Genomic DNA, 21,770 nt, shown 5'->3' with positions numbered 1-21,770 from the left:
AAAATATAGTCATACGGTGATTATTTCTTTAATAAAAATGTAAATGAAGACCGCCAAACCTCGGATCCACCCGAAAACGAAACCACTCTCATTGGTCATCGCACGCATATCAAAACGATCTCGGGCCAATGGCGTTGAACGACGTTCCGTCGCGCAGCGATCCCGAGGTAGCCGCTCCGGCCGAACTTCTTTGTCATTCGAGCTTCGATCATGGCGGAGTTCTGTACGCTCGAGGACCTGACGCCGTTAGAGCTTGACATTCTTCGGCGGACAGCCGACCTGGGGATGATTTCCTACGACGCTACTCCGACGTGTGATGTATACGACAGCAGCGCATCGGAGTCGTGTTCGGGCTCTGAGGACGAGCAGGCGGCCATGTCCGAGGACGAAGACGGCGCCTTTGACGAGACGGGGCGGATCGGCAACACCGACTGGTGGGTGATACGCTGTTTATTTTACCGCTGTATGTGTCATTTACGCTTGTTCTCTTCTTATCTTCTTTCTCAAAGGTGCCAGTGCGGATGTTGCGCGCAGATGCCGACAGCTGACGAGTGCGTCTGCTGCCGCGAGTACCCCGCCGCCGCGTCGAGGCAACCTGGCTGCCTAACAAGCAACCCGGATTTCGAGACGGTGTGCTTGAATCCGGGGGTGCTCGAGGTCGCCTACCTCATGATGCGCCACTACCGCCAGGACGGAATGGGCACAACAGCGCACGAGTGAGTTCAACGCCGTAATTTGCTGTTCAGCTAACTTGCAAACCGGCGCCAGCAGTAGAATGTTAGACAGCTACTTTACTATCTGTTTCAGTGATCGTTACGCACGTTACTTTTCAAATGTGAAGTCACATTAGTGGTTGCATCGCATGTTTTACTTGCGTTTCGTGCCGTGTTTCATTGTGAAGTTGTGGGTCATCAGAAAGTAAAATGTTCAAAACCTCGATTGCTGCATCAGTATCTCTTGCTTCAGAACAAGTTCGTGAGATCTGGTTAGCTCCAGTTTAGCTTATCACTAGTGGTGGGACGGATCTTTATTCGAATCTGAAGGTTCGGAAAGATTCGGAAAAGTAGACGAATCCCAAGCGATTTGGAAAAGTTTGGAAACATTCGGAGCGTTGCCATGGTTGTCAAATCACGTTGATGAGTGTTTCAACTTTTCGTGATATTATACTCACTGAATTCTACAAAGTGCACTAAATATATTGTAATATAATATCACAGTAATAAATAAAATGTTCCGCTTTGTTTAAATTATTGTGGATGTTTGTCGAGAACGGTAGCCAGACATCACGGGAAAATTGGTTTCAGTTTCAAATTACGACCCAATAGGCATGCTTGGTGCACACACATAGAAATGCAAGCGCATTTTTTCATCGCTGTAAGAGATTGATGCCGTAGGTGCTCTTCGGTACAGACCCATTTCGTGCCCATAATTACTGCCATAGTGGCACACAACCACACAAGTGAGAATGTTCGATTCGATTATCTCCAACGAGTTTCCACTGAGGTATAGGTGACATTCACTTGACGTCACTCGTTAGGTTCGCTGGCATCGCCCACCACGGTCGCCATCTTCGAGGTCTCTCTATCGCGGGTGTCGTATGGCCGGACCTTTTGAGCGTGGTTTAGCAGCATTTTACAACTTTAAAGAGCCTTTTTAACCGAAACTAGGGGTTATTCTTATACTCTGGTGCTTTTGAAGCGCCGTAGCAGTATTTTTTGTGTGTTTTAGTTCGTTTTTGTCGCTATCGGACTCGTTCACCGCGGCCGCGTTGCCCCCTCGGCTCCATGAAGCGCTCCGTGTCGCACGCCGTGCCCACGGCGGTAGCTCTTGCAAGAACCGATTTTTCTACTTTGGTGATTTTGTAGCACGGTGTGATTACTCTGTTTTGTTTTGCTAGTTTCTTTATTGTTTTTCTCTAGCGGATTTGCTGCACTACGGCCGTGTAACCGCGTTGCTCCATCGCCTCTGTGTCGTACATACGTCCTGCCTTCGGTGTTCGTTCCTGTGCAAAGACATACCGTGCGGCTCACAGAGTGCGCAGCTTATGAAAGATGCGGCGCATTTTTCATTAGCCCTAGCGATTTAAAAACCGCATGTAAGCGATTTGGCGAGCGGCAAGACAAGCGACGGTGACCCGCTTCGCTGCCGCGAGGCAAACCGCATGAAAGCGACGGGAGCAAACGACCAAGGCGATGAGCACTAAGTTTTCTAAATATCCCAAAACAGAGCTACGCGACGAGCGACAGTGAGGCGTGAACCGCATGTAAGCGATTTAGCGAGCGGCGACGAGTGACGGAGATTTCTCACGGTCGGTTGTCGCTCGGTTTTTGGATTTCTAGAAAACGTCGCTGATCGCCTTGGTCGCTTGCTCCCGTCGTTTTCACGCGGCTTGTCTCGTCGCGCAAGTGACCGAGCGACAGCGAAGGGGGTCGTCGTCGCTTCAGTCGTGGCTGTCGCTTGTCTCGTCTCATCGCTCGCTTACATGCGGTTCAGCCTTTACACACGCGGTACTCGGCGGCAACAAGAAAACTAAAATGGCCCGCCCCCGAGATAAACCTTTTTCTTTCTTGTTCAACGAAAGCTCCTTCAACGATATAAAATTGTACGACCGCGTAGCCAAGCCAGTCAAACCGCGACCTCGAAGATGGCGCTCCCTGGCAAAATTGAACCTGCAGGCTCAGTGAATACCACCTATTGCTATCGAAACACGGGAAACAATGTGAAACTCCTGGTTAATGCTATCCGATTTAGTTAGTGTTTGGTTGCAAACAATGAAGTTGTGTTGGACACCCCTGTGTTGTGTTTTTTTTTCGTCAAATAAAGTTCACGTATAAAAAAAATTGCTGACGAGAACGGAGAAACGACAGTGCAACGTTTTTCTTCGCCACCGGTGCCGGTACGCGGTCGAAGTTGTGACGAGCAACATTCATCTGGTTTTCGCGCCTTATAGGTGCAGACATACGCAGCTCTAGAGAAGGAGACTAAACATTTCCTTGCCTGAGTATATATTTCTTGTACGTTGCGTCACATTATGTATAATACACAGCATTTTGCTACATTTTACCGATTACCGCGAAACCGCACAGGAAGCGAAACCCTGCATTGGTTAGGCCTACGTCAACCACACCGATCAGCTCAGCTGGACCTTGGCGCCTGCCAGGGTTTAGAACGACAGTTTAGTACATACCATATGTTGAAATAAGCAAGACGAAATCTGGTTATATGCAGTAACAGTACCTAAGAAAAGCACAACTGTCCACATTCGCGAAGTTTACGACTATTTTCACACTGCCGTCTGCAACCAGCGACGAATCTGATGAATCTGTCCGAATCCAAATCTCCGGTGATTCGTCCTATCACTAATATTACGTTCACATTATGGACCTAACGGGCGTAACTTTTGCAACAAACGTTGGCACAACATGCATAAACGCTACGTTCAGGGTACACTACTGAACGCAGCGTTCACACCCATTGGAGTAGTGCGCTCAAGTTTCGCCTCTGACTGCTGCGCCACTCGAGACCCCCGTGGGGTGCCTTTGAAGTTTTGATATGGCCATTTTCTCCTCGGTAGCAGCGACGGGCTTGCAATTGTGTCGTTAAAAAAGCTGATCACGGCGGAATGTACCCCTTGATCATTGCCCCTTGATTCCACTCCGGCAGGTGCAGCTTCCAGACGAAATGGTGCGTCGAGACTTTGAACACTAGATAAAAAACAACAAAAAAGCTAATTTCCTTCAGCTTCATTGAAGTCCCTCTCTGAATTATCCAAACGTTATTGATAGCGTGCAAGCGATTATGATAAAAGCAATGCCCCGTCTCTTTGGCGTGAACTACTGCATCTATTTGCCACAAAGAGATGCAGTAGTTCGATCGAGTCAGCATGAACAGTGCTGCCGCATATTTTAGGGTTTGTGACATGCATATTGTTGTGCATGTTAGGCTTTGGTCATCTGGTATGTTGGAATTGACTTTTTCTAACAGTTCTTTGTGATGATTTATGGCCCATTACTACACGATGCAGAACTACAACGCAAAATGGTTGCACTTGTGCCCCATAACCGCTGCTACTTTCTTGTACATGGAGTATACACTACTGCGATTCAATTATCAACCTAATATAATGTTCACACCTGTCAATTGAATTTGTGGGAAGAATAATGGACACAATCTAGAACTTGCTCCGGGTTATTTTAGATCGGTTGCTGCCCAGGCATGAGGGCCCGTTGCAGCACTTTTTTTTTTTGTTTCTGCTGGTAGAGCCCAGAATCTGCAATTTTAAAAGGTTGTGATATTGCGTCTTACAGAAAATTATTGTGGTTATTCTTTCAGGCGCAACCGCTACGCCGCCTACCGGCAGTGCGTCCTGTGGCTGTGGCGGCGCCTTGGCCAGCACAACAGGCGACCACTGCAATCCTGTGTGGTGAAGGCCATCAGGGGCCGGTTTCCCGACACTTCGTATTCTGGCTTTCGGTACAGTCACTGAAAGCCACTCTGGGGGCTCAAACATATGAGGGTAAGTCAAAACGTATCTGCAATGTGGCTATAACGTTTCGTACATTGTTTTTACTGACTTCTGTCTTCGTTTATTTTATTGTTATGCCGTTGTGGTTCTGCTATGAAAGTTTGACCATAATTCATTTGTTTTCTCTTTGCTGCAAATAGATCATGGCCCCTCCCTTGGAAGTTTGCACCAAAGAGGAAAAGCGAGCAGGGAACCAGTGTCTCGCTCAACGGAATGTCTATGAATTGAGCGTCCACACCTTCCGACCACATAAACCGGAACCCTGCTCGTTTTTCCTCTTTGGTGCAAACTTCCAAGGGAAGGGCTGTGATCTATTCGCAACAAAAGGAAAACCAATGAAGAATTATTATCAAACTTTCATAGCAGGACCACAACAGTATAACAATAAAATAAACAAAGACAGAAGTCAGTAAAAACAATGTACGAAAAGTTATAGCCACATTGCAGATATTTTTTCACTTGCCTGCACCCCCCCCCCCCTCCCCTCCTCAAGCGGATTCCCACCTTACTGTGGTGGAAGGGTTTGTGTGCCCCAATGACCCTCTTGGGCTATGCCGGCCAGGGTCACCCATGCCGGACAGGCCAGAGGATAGGGGCCAGACAAAGAGGAATCCGTGGGCTAGTACCCACCCATGCCTGCCTTTGTGTGGCGTTGCCAGTGTCTGGGAAAAGGGAGATTCTGATGGTTGAGGTGAGCCCTGGGTCATTACTGGACCCTTGGTTAGCTTTGCTGCATATTACGAGTTTTCTTGTTGTGATTACTGTTGTAGCATTAGCATTTTTACAGCTCTGCTTCATGGAATAGGACAGATTGTCGGCGATGTTAGAAATGTTGAAGTATTGATTCCTTCGTTGATTGACAAAGTGTCAATAGTGCCATGTGATCTTTGAAAGGCACTAAAGATATGTGAATCCGTCATGTATGTTGTGAAGGTAATAAAATGCGATTGCTTTTTTAAACACATTGGCCATGTCTTTGTCATGCGAGTTTCTCTTTGGGGAGGTATACAAACATGAGTTGTGTACAGGGTCGTCCACTCTGCGTGGCCGGCGCTCCGCGAAGCGCCGCAGGTGAGCGCCTTGCAAGTTAGGGCCAATTAGTGCGCAGGCTCAGGGAGAGCCAGGGGCCAAGCCTCCCCCGCGTCATCTGCTACAGTGTCGGCACAGCGGCCATGTTCTGAGGCGAAGCAAGCACTGTTCTTACATCCCTGGTGTCACATGATACTCAGAAACTTTGATCTGCAAGTGCTCTGCACAACTTGTTCCTCTGAGAAAGGTAAACCAGCCGGCACACAGCAAGTGTCCCGCACGAGAAAAAATTACTTTGCCACATAGCGAAGTAATTGCCGCGTCGGTTGCTCATGTAGCAGACGACGCAACAAAGGCTTGGACAATGGCTATCTCTAATCGGCCCCAATTCACAAGGCAGACAACTGCGGCGCTCCACCGAGCATCAGCCACGCAGTGCCGTGTGCACCCCAACAGTGGACAACCCTGTACATCGAGACCTACTTGCTTATTTGCAGGGCACAATCATGAAGCAATTTTTTTAATATGATTTCACCATTCCTTTATTGGCAGAAAATGCCCTCTATCCATTTTTTATGCCTGATGCACCGGATCCTACAGGTAATTTTTAGGTTACATTCTATCTGCTTCCACCTTCACTTGATGAGTCATGTGAAACAGAAAAGTTATTCCAAACATTTATTTATAACTATCTGGAGTGCAGTGCACCTCCCGGTCTACACAGGAGAGATATCGCACAAAGGTGAAACAAGAGAATGATTCAGATGGGGGGAAAACCGTGGTGTAGACTGGCAGTACTGCTTGGATATCATTAAAAATAACTCTGAGTGATCCGAGTTATGCACAACTTTACTCAGCATTGCCAGTCTACCTCCTGGCTGAAAACCCCATTTATTAAAAAAGTCGCAGGCGAGCAGTGGTGTAATCGTGGTAACTCCTCTTCAACCTGTCAGCTTGCCTGCACATGAAATCGAAAGTCAACGCCAGAATATTAGATGCTTCAATTATAAAAAAGAAACGTGCCATGAACACGTTCATTAGTATGCTTCAACTGAATATACATTACACTTTCAGTAAACCTACTATTTTTCCTTTGACAATGTTGAAAATTCCTGGCATGCAATGACAGACCCTGTCCTTCTACTTGGTTGTCAATGTCACACTCCGGTCGAGGTCACATTATGAACAGTGCGTGAGATGGTAGCCCACTGGTAAGTATAGGGTCCTGATTATCTTTACTTCCCTAATGTAGCTGCACCGAAGACAATATACTGACCAGACTTTCTCAAATAAATGTTACGCCTCACTCCTTGCTAACAAATATTGAAAAATGGAGGCCTCCTGATATATTTTTCTTTGCTCGCTGGTGTTCCTTGTCCTCTAACATCCACACTGGCAGGTGATATCAGTCGTCAAAGCTTGCATCTCTCGTGGTCCTGAAATCCAAACACAACTGTTGGAATAGGTATTAATTCTACTTAAAAATGATTGCAAAGCAACACATATCCTTACTGCAGGTCTGTGGTTTCAGGATTGGCCATTCTTTCCTTGTAGTGCTCACCTGGTGCAAGTGTTGTAAAACAAACTTGCTTCTTTATAAGCTGGTTCACCCTTTGCTGCAGCCAAACTTACTGCCCGGGGCATTTTTGTAGAGAAAAGGTGGCGTGGTTACAGCGCTGCTAGCATCGTGCAGCAGCCACACTTACTGCTGGCTTTCATGACGAGACTGCGGGACGATTGAGTGGACTTTGTACTGCCTGGGGCATTTCTGTAGAGAAAAGGTTGCGTAGTTACAGAACTGCTAGCATCGTGCAGTGGCCACACTTACTGCTGGTTTTCATGACGAGACTGCGGGACGATTGAGTGGACTCTGTTCTGCCTGGGGCATTTCTGTAGAGAAAAGGTTGCGTAGTTACAGAACTGCTAGCATCGTGCAGCGGCCACACTTACTGCTGGCTTTTATGACGAGACTGCGGGACGAATGAGTGGACTTTGTACTGCCTGGGGCATTTCTGTAGAGAAAAGGTTGCGTAGTTACAGAACTGCTAGCATCGTGCAGCGGCCACACTTACTGCTGGCTTTTATGACGAGACTGCGGGACGAATGAGTGGACTTTGTACTGCCTGGGGCATTTCTGTAGAGAAAAGGTTGCGTAGTTACAGAACTGCTAGCATCGTGCAGCGGCCACACTTACTGCTGGCTTTTATGACGAGACTGCGGGACGAATGAGTGGACTTTGTACTGCCTGGGGCATTTCTGTAGAGAAAAGGTTGCGTAGTTACAGAACTGCTAACATCGTGCAGCGGCCACACTTACTGCTGGCTTTTATGACGTGACTGCGGGACGAATGAGTGGACTTTGTACTGCCTGGGGCATTTCTGTAGAGAAAAGGTTGCGTAGTTACAGAACTGCTAGCATCGTGCAGCGGCCACACTTACTGCTGGCTTTTATGACGAGACTGCGGGACGAATGAGTGGACTTTGTACTGCCTGGGGCATTTCTGTAGAGAAAAGGTTGCGTAGTTACAGAACTGCTAGCATCGTGCAGCGGCCACACTTACTGCTGGCTTTTATGACGAGACTGCGGGACGAATGAGTGGACTTTGTACTGCCTGGGGCATTTCTGTAGAGAAAAGGTTGCGTAGTTACAGAACTGCTAACATCGTGCAGCGGCCACACTTACTGCTGGCTTTTATGACGTGACTGCGGGACGAATGAGTGGACTTTGTACTGCCTGGGGCATTTCTGTAGAGAAAAGGTTGCGTAGTTACAGAACTGCTAGCATCGTGCAGCGGCCACACTTACTGCTGGCTTTTATGACGAGACTGCGGGACGATTGAGTGGACTTTGTACTGCCTGGGGCATTTCTGCAGAGAAAAGGTTGCGTAGTTACAGAACTGCTAGCATCGTGCAGCGGCCACACTTACTGCTGGCTTTTATGACGAGACTGCGGGACGAATGAGTGGACTTTGTACTGCCTGGGGCATTTCTGTAGAGAAAAGGTTGCGTAGTTACAGAACTGCTAGCATCGTGCAGCGGCCACACTTACTGCTGGCTTTTATGACGAGACTGTGGCACGAATGACTGGACTTTGTACTGCCTGGGGCATTTCTGTAGAGAAAAGGTTGCGTAGTTACAGAACTGCTAGCATCGTCCAGCGGCCACACTTACTGCTGGCTTTTATGACGAGACTGCGGGACGATTGAGTGGACTTTGTACTGCCTGGGGCATTTCTGTAGAGAAAAGGTTGCGTAGTTACAGAACTGCTAGCATCGTGCAGCGGCCACACTTACTGCTGGCTTTTATGACGAGACTGTGGGACGAATGAGTGGACTTTGTACTGTCCGGGGCATTTCTGCAGAGAAAAGGTTGCGTATTTATAAACCGGTTATCGCTTCGTTGCAGCCACACTTACCACTGGCTTTGAGGATGAGATGGCAGGCTGCATGGAGGGCATGGCGATGTTCAGGGAGTCCTGTGAAAGTAGAGTCATTGATGTACTAGGACGCTCATTTTAACTGGCAGGTATACTTCGTTCAGGCTGCGGAAATGAAACATGAGTTTAGAGAGTGCCCTTACTGTAGAGTACGGCCGAAGCGGGACCTCCGTGCTTCCACTAACTCCTCCTTGGAAGGCCTGGCAAAGGCCGCAGTCATGGGTGCCGGAAAGATGTTTGTGCTGGCCTTCGCCGCAGTAGCAAGACACCGCCATCGACTATTGATTGCGATCACCTCCTGTACGAGCTTGTGAACGTAGCCTGGAATTGAAGGTTCTTTTTTTTCACTTTATCAAATGATTGAGCAAGTCAACGACCATAAAATGAATGCCACACTTACTGTAGGTGGGTGCTGTCTTGACGGGACAAGCTGTGTGGTGGCCCTTGCGTGCTTTGGATGTTTTCACCGCCCAGCGTGGCTTGCCCTCTTGCGTCTCAGCTTGGCAGCGATCAGCGTTCTCATTGAAATGCAAGATTGCCACTCGAGTCCTGCAGTGAAATGGTGTTTTATTAGGTATGATGTTTGCAATAATAATTGTCATTCGACCGTTTCTCTTGTACTTTGAGAGACCAGTATCTAGTCGTTGGGGAAAAGGACTAAGTCAGGTCGTAGTAGGTTCAGGTGATAAACGATTATATGCAAACTGATTAAACATTAATGCAGCTTAATCATAATATTACCTTGCACGCATGCCTTCTGGAGTGAATGCCCGGGACTTGGGAGCGAAGTCAATGAGGACGCTGTGGAAGGATTCCAGGGCGAATGTCTGGCCGTGGGGGGACATCTGGGCCAGGTCCTTCAGGAGGCGCTTGTTCCCAGTGATCTGCTTGTAGTGACTGTAGGCCGGGGAGTCTGAAGAAAGAATGTGGTTTAGGAAAAGCAAACTAGGCTATGAAGGCAATAACTTACTGGGATCCATCCACATTTTTGTGGCTTCGAGAATTTCGTTGTGCACACACCGCGTGTAGCTGCCCCCGTGACCAGTGTGCTTGTCGATGACGTGGTTCTGCATGCTCAGCCAGATCTCGACGAGCAGCTCCCTGTTGCCTCCCGCAGCCATGGCAGACCAGTACATGTGGTTGGTGGTCGCCTGCGTCCACTCTTCTAGCGGTTGACATCCAGCTCGTTTTCGTGCTGCGTTCAGCTTTTTCTTCACACCTAAGATTTGACGAGATAACTCAGATCAACCTGCAGCATATTTCCCTGAAAATGTAGGTTACATGCCACACTTGTCAAAATTGCTTACTTTTGGAGATGTGCCAAATGTCGAAGTAGTGGGCGGTCCCAGGTTCGTGCACCTCCATGTGTTTTCGTATGGCAGGGTGGCGGTCAGTGCCCAAGGATTTTACATGGATACCTGCACCATATAATTCCAGAAAGTTGCAATAATAAAACTAAATGTGAGCTCAGGTTGCTGAATTTGCTGCGTAGCTGCTGAGCCTTGATTGAGTGCACATACGTTTCTCCTTGAAGAATTCCAGCAGCTTGATCAGGCCCTCCTTCTCCATGTTGACACTTGCCATGGCTCGCTCCGACTACAAGCAGAGGTGTGGCATATTTTAATCGAGTTATGCGACCAGCAAAGCAGTGTTTATATTTTCGCTCAGATCAGGTTTCTTACCTCTCCTAGCTGGACTTGGATGGAGTGGAGGATCTTGTTGATCTGCTTAACATGTGCAGTGTAGGTCAGGAACTTGGCAGAGAACCCAGGAGAGTCGAATCTGCCATCGCTGGTGATGTCAACATCCTGATCCTCCAGCTGTCTGACCAGATGCTGTTGTTCTTGCAGGTAAACCTGTTAATGTAAATGATTGTTGCTGTCAAACCAGGTGAACCTTACAAAGTTACGGTTATGTGTGCACAATAAAATAAAACTTGCTTATTTGTAATTTCAGTACCTCCTAAATACACAAGTAAATAAATATTTAGTAGTCAACCCTGGCTATGTTGCAGTATTTGTTTACAAAACTAAAGTGCATTAGTCATTTTTCAACTAAGATTTCACCATTCTCTGCCTTCAGATCTACCTATTTAAGCACCACTAAGAAAAAAAAACGGAAAGCAACTAAGACCCTTTGAAATATTGCTCACTTCGTCGATTGCAGGGAACAGGAGGCTCTTCTGATACGTGTAGAAGGTCTGATCGCTGAAGACCTCCACGTTCATGTGGCGCAGCATCCTCAAGGTGCTTGTGACATTTGATCCAGAGAACAGCAGGTGGCTGGACAGCAGGATGTTTCCAGCTGCCCTCCCGTTCATGAGAGGCTGACTGTCCCATATCCGCTCGTGATTCAGGGGGCAGATGCTTTTCACCTTGATCAGTGTGCCCAGGGGGGTGATTGTGGTGTTGCAGGGCCTTGAACACTCCTGGCAGGTGCTGAACAGCTCCCTCAGGCAGCTCTCAAACACGAGGAACTGTCGCTCCCCCTCTTGTGGGCCTAGTGTGTATTGATCGCTGCAGCAGAATCAAGAAAATATTTAGAAACGAAACGGAATGTAAACAAGAACAGCTTACCTCTCAAAATCTTCGTCACGAGTTGGGGAGTATGTCAGATCGGATCCCGATGAGATGCTGGTGGCTCCAGGGCTTAGCGGACTTAGTGGAACCGCCTCCTCCACAGCAATGGCTGTCGCTGGTGGTGCAGCTGCTGGTAGTGCAGCTACTGGTGGTGTAACTGCCTCCTCCATGGCAATGGCTGTCGCTGGTGGTACAACTGCTGGTGGTGCAGCTACTGGTGGTGCAGCTGCTACCACAGCAAGGGTGTTTGTCGCTGCTACAATTAGAAATTACAGACTTGTAACCTCTATATGCACGCTGATTTCCGAAAGTACTTACGAGCACCTTGACCTGTTGTGGCGGGCTCCACAGCACCATTGTCCTGATGCTCAGGACTACTAGAAGGTACTAGTACCCGACTGGTGGCACCAGTGTCGTTGCCCTGCGGAATAGTTGTTTGAAGAAAGATGAGTATTTATTTATTGAATCTCATGGTGACACAGTGGTATTATGCATCATCTGCCTAGTTCTTGGGATATGTTCTGCATACATGATTTTCATTACTCGTAACAGTTTGCAATGGTACAAGCTTGGTTTGCAATAGTACAAGCTTGGCAAGCAGTAAAAGTAAGGGGGGGAGGGCAATTTTCTGAATTAAAAATAGTCTTGCATTTCCCACATCTTTGTAACCCAATCATTTCCTTCTATTTTTCAACGCGCAACATGTACTATCGGGACCAAAAGAATAGAAACAAAGCAGCGCATAACACGGCGTGCAAGTGAACCAAAATGCGCCTTTCGCGTAGGAGAGAGTTTGTACGAGCTTCCGGGAAAACATAAATACGCATAAACAACGTGCCAATCAACGCGCAATTTAGAGAATACGCAAGAAACACACGTTTACGAAGCAGCCAGGTACGCGCTGCCACTGGTTGATCTCAGATGGCAAACAAGAGCACGTGGGCACACGTCGGTTGTAAACGAACGCATGAGATACGCGAACAGTAGACGCACTTGCACTCCGTATATATTCCACCCACCCTTATTTCGCCAAAGACCACCGTGAAAAGACGCTCACGCGCTCCTGTTCTATTTCATCTGGTGCCGACGGATCACAGTGTGCACAGTAACGACATTACTGTTGCTTGTGAAAACAAAATTACGCTGCGACCTTCCGGGGTCCGAAATATTGAGACTAACCCTCCATAAAACAGGAAATAACTGATCTTGACGACACTACTGGCACTGGGATTATTTATTATTATACATTACGTATCGATTGCACTTTTCGTGGGTATCGGTACGTCCGTGTTCGGTCACTGTCCAAATAAATCCCTTTACGTGGACAGCTCCTGCTCATAAGCTTCGCGTGCACGCGCAATTCGTCTTGCAACTTGTTCCGAACACGTGGCTTCTAAGATTTTCGGAACTCCCCACAAAAGCTATGCCGCGAAAAAAAGAAAACTAACTTACCACGACTTTCTGGCGCTTCAGCGGAGATCCCTCGATCACGTCCTCGACTGGAAGCAAAAGCGTCGGCATCGCGTTCCATCGAAGCTGTGAACGACCCGTGTCCTCCGCGCAGAAGAACTGACTTTGGTCGAAGTGGTCGTGACAAAAACGGGGCGTCATAGGCAAGTTCTGTGTGTCGTCTTGGCGGCCGGCGCGACGTAACCACGTGCTTCTCCGAGGTTCATCTTTCGGCAGGACGACGAAACGCAGGCCTTTTCGGGCGTTCTTCGATTTGCGGTTGGGGCAAGTCGTAACCAAACAAACGTTTGGCATCGCAGCGTAACCTCTGGTACGTGATGTCAAACGATGTCGCGACGTTGAATTTCGCCTCGGGAGGACGGGCCGACACAAACGCACTTCCCGAAAACCCGGAGGGAAAGAGTTTATGATACGCGCGCTTCCGCGCATCCCGAGGGAACGGGAAATTCACCCCACGCGTAGGAAGGGAAAAAGAAAACGTAATCCCTTGTTTGTGAAACGATAATTGCAGTATCGCGTATTCTAAACTAGAAATATTTTACGTCTTGTGAAATTATCATGCACAACATATTTAAATGAACTGAAAATTGTTTCTTTAGCGAAACTTTACAAAGACCGCCAAAATTTTCAAACATACGATAATTTCATTGGCCCTCGCAAGTACAGAAAAGAGTCCGCACGTATTTTATTCTTGCGTGATTAATAGGCGGTTCTGACTTCTAAAACTGAAGATACTCATTCACTGACACTTCCTTAACACCATCGCACCAAAAAGTAGCTTCTCCAAAAACCGCTTGACTGCCCCTTTAAAAGCAGCATGTTAGTGCGGATAAATTCCCCCAACGTCCTACTTTTTAATCGCGCGGAAGGAAAACGAAAGTATTACCGTCATTAAAATAAATACGACGACCTATATCTCGCTTTGAATCAACGCACATCTGTGGTATCACTGAACATACTTTCACAATTTAATCGTGAGAAATACAATGATTGATAATGAAATTGATATGAGCCCAACAGTAGAGCAACATCATTTAGGTTGCAAACAAACAGGGCGGCGTTCATCCGATGTGTATTCCCACGTCCAAATTTGGTGAGAATGAGTAGCCTTAAACCCCAGTAGAAAGCCTCCCACTTCAGTAGGAAACACACAGGCGATGGAAAAAAAAATTGAGTTTTAGTAGACCGTGTGTCCCCCTCCGCTAAGCCCTCTGCAACGAAGAAACCACCGCTGCGCCTGCGTGCCGATGGCCTTAACTGTAGAGTTCCGCGTAGCGGAGGGGCTTAGCGGTGGGGGAAACACGGTCTATTGAAACTCCCTAAAGTCAGGCTGCTGTTGACGGGAACTACGAAGCAAGGCCTCTCGACGAGTAAAAATCGCCCCCCACCCCTTCACCGCCGCTGCCCTTGTGAACCCCGAATAATGAGCTTATCTCGGCTTGTCCCAGCGAAAGAGTCAGCAACAAAAGGAGTCCCCCGTTGTCGAGATAGCAGAGTGGCAGAGGGGGAAATTGGAAGGGTGTTGAGAAGGAGTTTTCTTCTCCTAGGAAAAACTTTTCGTAGGTCGGTCTCTAGTAAACTCACACGTTTTGCATTTGAGCCTGTGAGTTGTTGTGGCAAGAAGCACAGTGATCTTTCGGTGAATTGTGTCAATGGATGTGGTTTATAAGGTGCCCTTGGACTGCGGGTTGTGTTAAGTAGGGAAGACAGGGTGTTATGTTAATGACCGTTTTACACAACACAAAAGGAATGTGAAAAATAACTCTCAAAATTCGCAACTCGCAAATCATACATAAAATTGAAAGAATAAAACATGGAGGACAAGCACAGGACAACCACTTTCTTTCATGGCAGCTTGGTGAAACATAGTCGGGTCGAACGGTCGAAAGAAAGTGGTTGTCGTGTGCTTGTCCTCTGTGTTTTATTCTTTCAATTTTATGTATTCATGTTCAACCCGCTCGCCTTCACCAGTCGGAAAACATATTGGCTCCTGTCATTCATGTTCTTCTTTTTGGGAAGAGACCTCCATACTGTGTAAAAAAAGAATCGTTTACGCGTCTTATTAAGGAGACTGTTTGTATAAGCAACCACGGTCAGTGCATAAGTCAACCCTCTCTGGTTCTAAGTGATAGGATGAAGTTCTTATTGTGATTATGCGTGGTTGGGTGGGAGGGGGGAGGTGGTTTAAGCGGCTTCCTCTAATAGTTTAATTTCGAGGTTTACGTTGTAAGTGGCTTTCTTGGGTCACTTAAAAGGAGACCTCGGGCTTGTTTTCAGTTCGTTGGGTACGTCTGTTTCCGCACCAGTTGCAGAAGGGGAGGGGAGGGGGGGGGGGGGGGGAGTGGCTTAGCTGGTCCAAATGTTGGTCGTCTGTCTATTAAAGGGATGCTGAACCGAAATTTTGATTCCACAAAACACGCGGTAAAAGCGTGCAACGGGATGCTACAAACACCAAAACATCACTCATACAGCGATATCTTGAACGGATGACCAAATTTTTCAAGAAAAGGAGGCGCATTTGACAGAGATGATGTCGTCATGTTTCTCCGAGAAATAGAGGGAACGGGCTCGCGTCTTCTCCGCCTCGCGGCCTTGAGGGAGCGAAGCGAAGAGAGGAGGAAACTCGGTATATTGACGTCACGCGCCTCGTCGGCCTGGTTCAATCTCGACCTCTTTTTCCAAAAATACGGTTATCCATTCGAGATATCGCCTTAGGAGTAGTGGTGTAGGGATTGTAGCGTCCCGCCTATATTTCCTGTATTGTTTTTCTGAAAATCAAATTTCGGTTCACCATCCCTTTAAGGTACACCTTGTTTTTTCCGTCTCAAAGTGCATGTATTGGTGAATCCGTGTCAATGAACTCAGCTGCCTTTGAGTAATTGTCTTCTCTTGTTCGTCTTTTTATATTTTCCCTCTTCACAAGGTTTCTCGTCTCGTTGTCACCCGGCGTGAAGTCGCTCATAGTCTTTGGGGTCTGTGTTGATGTCGTGGTCGCCAATTGCCAGCCAAAAGTATCCTATCTTGGTTGAAGGTGAGGTCGGGATCGTGGATTTTTAAGTTTGAATAACTTGGTTTAATATGCAGGTATATATACACCAAAGTGACAACTTATTTAAAGTTCACTCTTCTTTACACTCGATGTCTTCTGCTGTTTTACTCTATAAAATGACACCTCTCTAATTTCTCCACTTGACCTTTCCATATCGCTCTCGATGTGACCTTTTTCTGAACCCCTCCTGCATGGCTCTCGATGCGTCTCCTCACAAAATATCCTTAGTCGATCCCCCTTTCTCAACTCTCGCACTCCCAGCATAGCCCCCCCCCCCCCCCTCATATCTTCCTCTCTTTTACTCTCTCCCTCTAAAACGTGTTCTATTCTCCGAAGGATGGCTACACGTACACCGACAAGCGAAGTCGAATAACAAGCTAAGTTTACGCCATCAAGCCAAAACGGCCCTCCGCCGCCGAGATCTGTAAACATTCCGATCACCGATTCCCACAAACTCACATGGAAGTCGATCAGACACCTCTCGTGTTCACAATAGCCGATTTCCGGAAGATCCCCGAAACGTGGACGACACGGGATGGGACGCGCCATGAACGGCACAATGCGCGTACACAAAACCGAACACATTCCGAACGAAACACGCATGAGGATCTATAAACAATGCAAATCACCTTCGTAGGCGGAGATGTTATACACGGAGCTCTATGAACAGGTGTAACGTTACAACGTTCACTTTCGCCTCCACCTGGAGCCCATCGACCTCGGTAGGGACCTGGCGCTGTGCCGTAAAGTTGAACAAACCCCCGAAGAAGGCAGAAGTATACGAAATTTAAAAAAAAAGAAAAAAAACAGCTATGTTTTTGTGGGCTCGGAACGCATCAGATCTGTTGCTTTAGCCATGTTGCACCGCTCCGCAGTAGCAGGAAAGTAGAAAATCTATATGAATGCGAAACACTTAACATTTCGCCTAACAATGAAAAACCACACAATGACAAATTTCAAAGCACATTTTGTAGTTTGTTTTGCCTCTTTAACTTCAACAGATATAATGTAGCTGATCGAAATAAGTACTACGGTTTCGAGGTCAAAGGCTTGGATACGCTACGCTTGGCGTTTATGACACGCTTGTTGCTTATTATTTGTGAACTTGATTGGGATTTGTTATTATGGGACTCAGATCATGGACGATTTTTTTTTTAACAAATGTAGGGGTCCATGTTAGCGAGATATAAGTTCATATGACATCAGTATATTCATGACACCAAGTCCTTTCACTTCCGCGTGCGTGACCTTTCTGTTGAACCTTCATTTATTTCTTTACGTACTGCTCCAAGCCGCTCCCTCGTGTTTAGGAGACCGTGTACCTGTGTATAGCCTTTGTTTTTTTCAAAGTGCACAGTGGTTCTTTGTGTGCCATGTATGGAAAATGGGTTATCTAATCTTGCAATGTCCGTTTTTTCATGTACTAAGATATTATGTTACGTTATATTTCCTTCAACATCTGCTTCTGTTGTGCCTGTTCATGTATATTGGATTAGCCATGCTACTTCTCCTGTACAAATGTATTTTTGAGAATGTTCAGGGATGTTCAATCTTCTCAGATTCCGAATAGAGTTCTTATTGTTTGGTGATGGCTTGCCAGCAGTGAGTTTCAGGCTATGCCAATTCGTGTTTTATATTAGTTGGAAATGGGAAATTTGCTTATTTGATCCGGTTTGTACTTCGCTCTATTATGCTCTTATGTCTGCTAATGATACCGATCTATTTGTTTTCATTTCTGCACTTACTTCCCATGCCGAGTTGGCGTGAAGCGAATGGACCATTTAGCATGATCCCTGGGGAAAGTTTGTTAACTTGGATCCGCTAAAAATCGATTAGGAATCGTACGTACTCATTCATGTTCATTTATTTTCGCTAGTATGTTTTGTTTATAAAACATCTGAAATAAATTATGTTTACTTTAATGTGGTCCAGTAAACTGTTTTAAAACTACTTACTGTACTTGGCCCTAAAAAAATCCACCAGGCAGGAGTCAACATGGCGATTGCATAACTTCAAGGTTTTACAGTAGAAAAACAAGAAATGCACTTCATGTCTTTTGTGCAGCAAGTTCAGATTTTGTTTGACTCCTTTTGTTCGGTTGTTACCGAAAAACGAGAATAAATTGTGGCTGCATAAAACAAAAGGGAGCCGTGTACTTTCCGAGAGCCCAGCCAATGGCCTAGCAAGGAGTGAGGCGAAAAGGAACGACAGGGGGGAAAAGAAAGAGGAGAAGTGTACAGAAGGGGAAATGCCTAAACCGAAACCGAAACAAACTTGACTGAAACGAAACCAATTTATGCTTCATGCCGCCCGCTAGGAGCGCTAGTTGTCACTGGTCTGTCTATCTGGGCCGCTTGGGCCCCCTATCGCAATGTCCTATCTTTACCTTGCGTATATTACTACTATTAGTCTATGAGGGGGAGGTGGCGGGGAGCGGATGCAGCGTGCTGTTGCAGTCATCGTGTGGATTTCTCGGCATCCCTGCTTTTTTCCGAAGGTGAGACGGTTGAAGCGCAACCACGTGGAGAGTGTTTCAAGCCTCTCTTGAATGTCAGCTGCGTCGTGGAAAAGCTCTTTTTTTTCCAATAAATTTAAGTGAGCCGGCGCTACTAACACGAACGTGTTGTCTTGAACGACGGTTTCTCTTCACGAACGTGCGTGCTACTATAATCCGCGACAACTTTTCTTGGCAATGCAGTGCAATTTACAGGCCCGCGTCCCCTCTCCCATTTTGTGTGTACGCAGGCTCTCCTCCTCCCCCATTTCCGGGGAGAGGAGGAGAGCCCGCGCCAACGAGGTAGAGGGGCCTAGAGCGAGAAACCGGGGTTCCGGTCTGCACTCGAAAGTGACCCCCGTAAGGCGGCTGCCACTGTACGCAAATTTGACCACACGTCACATGACCAAACCAAATACATGACGTCACAGGAAAGATGGCAGCGCCCATGCAGCGGCTGGCCCCAGCTGGGCCGGAGCTTGTCGGATGCTTTGTTGGTTGTCGTTCGTCTCGGCGAGTTGATTTCAGACGCGGAAGCCGTCATATGAGGTCGGTCGAAAGCGAGTTCAGAGTTCAGCGTGGTGTTTGACGTACGTATAACGTGAAAATACGGAGGAACGGTGTGCATTCCGCTGGTGACCGACCGGGATATTGCCACGGAAGAGACAATCTGACCTACGTTGCTCGGACCTCGGATTGATTCGGATACCGCTAGGATAAAATTTAAGGCGACGTTTCTGTTCTCTCATTCACCATCGGAATCTTCGAGGTTTGCAGTGAAGCGTGTGCAATATATTTGGATACACAGTTTAGCGACGGAAATTGCGTGAGTCGTGCTTGGCGGTGTGCAATCGTGGTGCAGCTTCGGTCAAATGACCGAGGGTTCACTTTGGTTGTGCGGCACATCGGAAAGCTGCCTTGAAGCTGGTAGTTCCCGTGCCCTGCTAAATGATGCTGTGCTGCTTCCCAAATTGTTCCGGCGTAGACGTGCACTTTCACGGAGCACAGGTGTTGCAGTTGGTATGGATCCCCCTGGTCTGTCGCACGTTTCGTCAACAGAAACGTTTCATCCAGACTCGTTACGCGAATTGCGAGCTGTACGGACATTTCATCGAGCGTGTTACCTACCCAGCTCACGCCGCTTTGTGGCAACAGTCTGCAGTGGCTCATTACCAGAAAAGTGGCCCCAGATCCATTTCAGTTCAGTTCGTCCACGGCAGTCGCCAAGCCCCGAAGGAGAGGGTTTATTCGGACAGAATGCCTCTAAGGCAATGCAGCTTCTTCGGTGGTCAGGATAGGCTCTTTTCTGCGAGTTTTGTTATATTGTCACGGATCCTTGTTCCAGTCCTATCTTCTATCAATTTTCACTATTCTGCAACACTGCAGGTCATGCTCGGCTGTCATCGTATGTTCTGGTGGAGGTGCTGGGTACTTTGCCCATAGCCCTTCACTCTTTGTAAACCCGGCGGCTCCTCAGCCGAGTTGCCCGATAATGGGACACGGGTGGCGGACTATCCTGCGTCTTATACCCCCGGCGAGCCGTAAGAAAAGTCCTAACCCGAGCCTGGCAAAACAACCGCAAGACGGGCGAGTACCACAAGGAGTAACCTCGGAAATACACCACGAAGCACCTGAAATCCGAGCCAGTTGATGCTACCAGGAAAAACCACCAGAATTCGGTCTCCTGCCAGAAAAACCGAAGCTGACTAAGCCAACAATGACAAACCTGTAGCAGCAAACCGCGTCCCCTTCCACCATTGTTTGCATGCCCGTCGCAAATCACACTCCGACGCTTCTTCACGCAAAGTGTATGAAGACGTCAAGGATTGGATTGAACAATATGACAGTGTCACCCGCCACACTGGGTGGACAGACAACCAGCTCCTGCAGAACCTATACTTCTCGTGGAAGAAACTGCCGGCGCTGGTCTGAGAACCATGTATCCTCCTTAACGTCATAGGAAGTTTGCAAGATCGAGCTGAAGCGCGCATTCGTCAGCCAACATCAACGAGAGAGAGCCGCATTCTTGATTCTGTCCAGGACACTGCCCCAACGAGAGCGCCACCGCACTCGTGGAGGATGTTTTGTGCTTGATCGAGCGCCCACGCCCATGCCGACCTTGATGCTACAGAAGACAAGAACCTAAGAATCCCATGTCCCTCATGTGAGGGACAACACCTTCGGCAGCCTTGTCCGCAACCCCCCAACAACAGTCGAAGTGTTCATATCACCCAGGCTTCCAACATTGAATGTGCGCTGCATGCCCGAGCCTGTCACTATGAACAACTTCCCGGCGTCTCGACGCTCGAGTTGTCCAGCTGCTACTTCGACGTCAGCCTCGCAGGCACCCGCGACATCATCCACGACAGTGTCTGGGAGGAGATCAGGAAGCTACTTTCTGCCGTCAGTTGCCTGGCTTTTATTTGGATTGCCGAGATTATTTCGGAACAAGTTTGACAGGTATTTCAACCGAGACTTCTGCGAGCGAAGCGGCATCTGACAAACCAAGAGCAACTTACGCCACCGGCTGCCCCTTCAGTCAGACACCCCAACGCCGAAGCATTCCCGACATCGTGTGTAGGTCTTTGCATCTTGTGTAGGTCTTTGCTCAACAAAGTACACCGAGGAAAACGTAGGTGATGCGAATGGCTGACCGAAAACCACTTTGCTACCACTGCATGAAGCCGACCATGTCTACCAAAGCTGCCCGTACCAATGAATTGGTCTGCGTGGCTTCGTGCCGAACGACCCTCGATCACGTCTCGAGGAGCGACCATGAGAGATTAAGGATTACCTTCGGTGACCTCTGTCCCTGATGCCGAAGGTGTTGAATCGAAGATGCTGAATCCCTGATTACCCCGAAGCTCCCGATGTCCATCACCTCAACGAGAGGTAAGTTTGACAAAGCAGGTGAGCGGCAATGCAGTGACAGTGGATTTGGTGTCGGTTGTCGTCCAAGGACAATACCTAAAAATTTGCCGACACCAATTATCTGTGTCCGCTCCACGAAGCACACAATTTCCAACTTTGAGGGAGAATGCCGCTGAGTGACTTGAAGGAATAGAATGGTTGGTTGCTCTCAAAAGTGAACTGCAAGCATCACCAGACTTGGATAGCAAACAAACATTGTTGCCAGCTATCAAGTCAACGGTACAGCAAAAGGCACAGCCACGTAAGCAATACATGCCC

General features: G+C 47.7%; 2 protein-coding genes across 2 annotated transcripts; one reads left to right on the top strand and one right to left on the bottom strand.

The window, feature by feature from the left end:
- Positions 1–221: 221 nt before the first annotated feature.
- Positions 222–4,647, top strand: LOC121835138 (P2X purinoceptor 7-like). Its single transcript, XM_042289103.1, has 3 exons — positions 222–434; positions 510–716; positions 4,333–4,647. Exons 1-3 carry the CDS (start codon positions 286–288, stop codon positions 4,484–4,486), a joined length of 510 nt encoding a protein of 169 aa, XP_042145037.1. The 5' UTR covers positions 222–285; the 3' UTR covers positions 4,487–4,647.
- Positions 4,648–9,128: 4,481 nt separating this feature from the next.
- Positions 9,129–11,738, bottom strand: LOC115315306. Its single transcript, XM_042288986.1, has 9 exons — positions 11,566–11,738; positions 11,142–11,505; positions 10,672–10,845; positions 10,510–10,585; positions 10,297–10,407; positions 9,960–10,208; positions 9,731–9,902; positions 9,390–9,538; positions 9,129–9,310 (listed from the first exon to the last, which is right to left on the bottom strand). The coding sequence occupies exons 1-9, from the start codon at positions 11,736–11,738 to the stop codon at positions 9,129–9,131; spliced, it is 1,650 nt and encodes a 549-aa protein (XP_042144920.1).
- Between the last annotated feature and the right edge of the window lie 10,032 nt (positions 11,739–21,770).

This window comes from Ixodes scapularis, unplaced genomic scaffold (assembly GCF_016920785.2).
Source record: "Ixodes scapularis isolate PalLabHiFi unplaced genomic scaffold, ASM1692078v2 PGA_scaffold11__112_contigs__length_91849675, whole genome shotgun sequence".
NCBI lineage: Eukaryota > Metazoa > Arthropoda > Arachnida > Ixodida > Ixodidae > Ixodes > Ixodes scapularis.
This window is presented reverse-complemented; position numbering and strand designations above follow the sequence as displayed.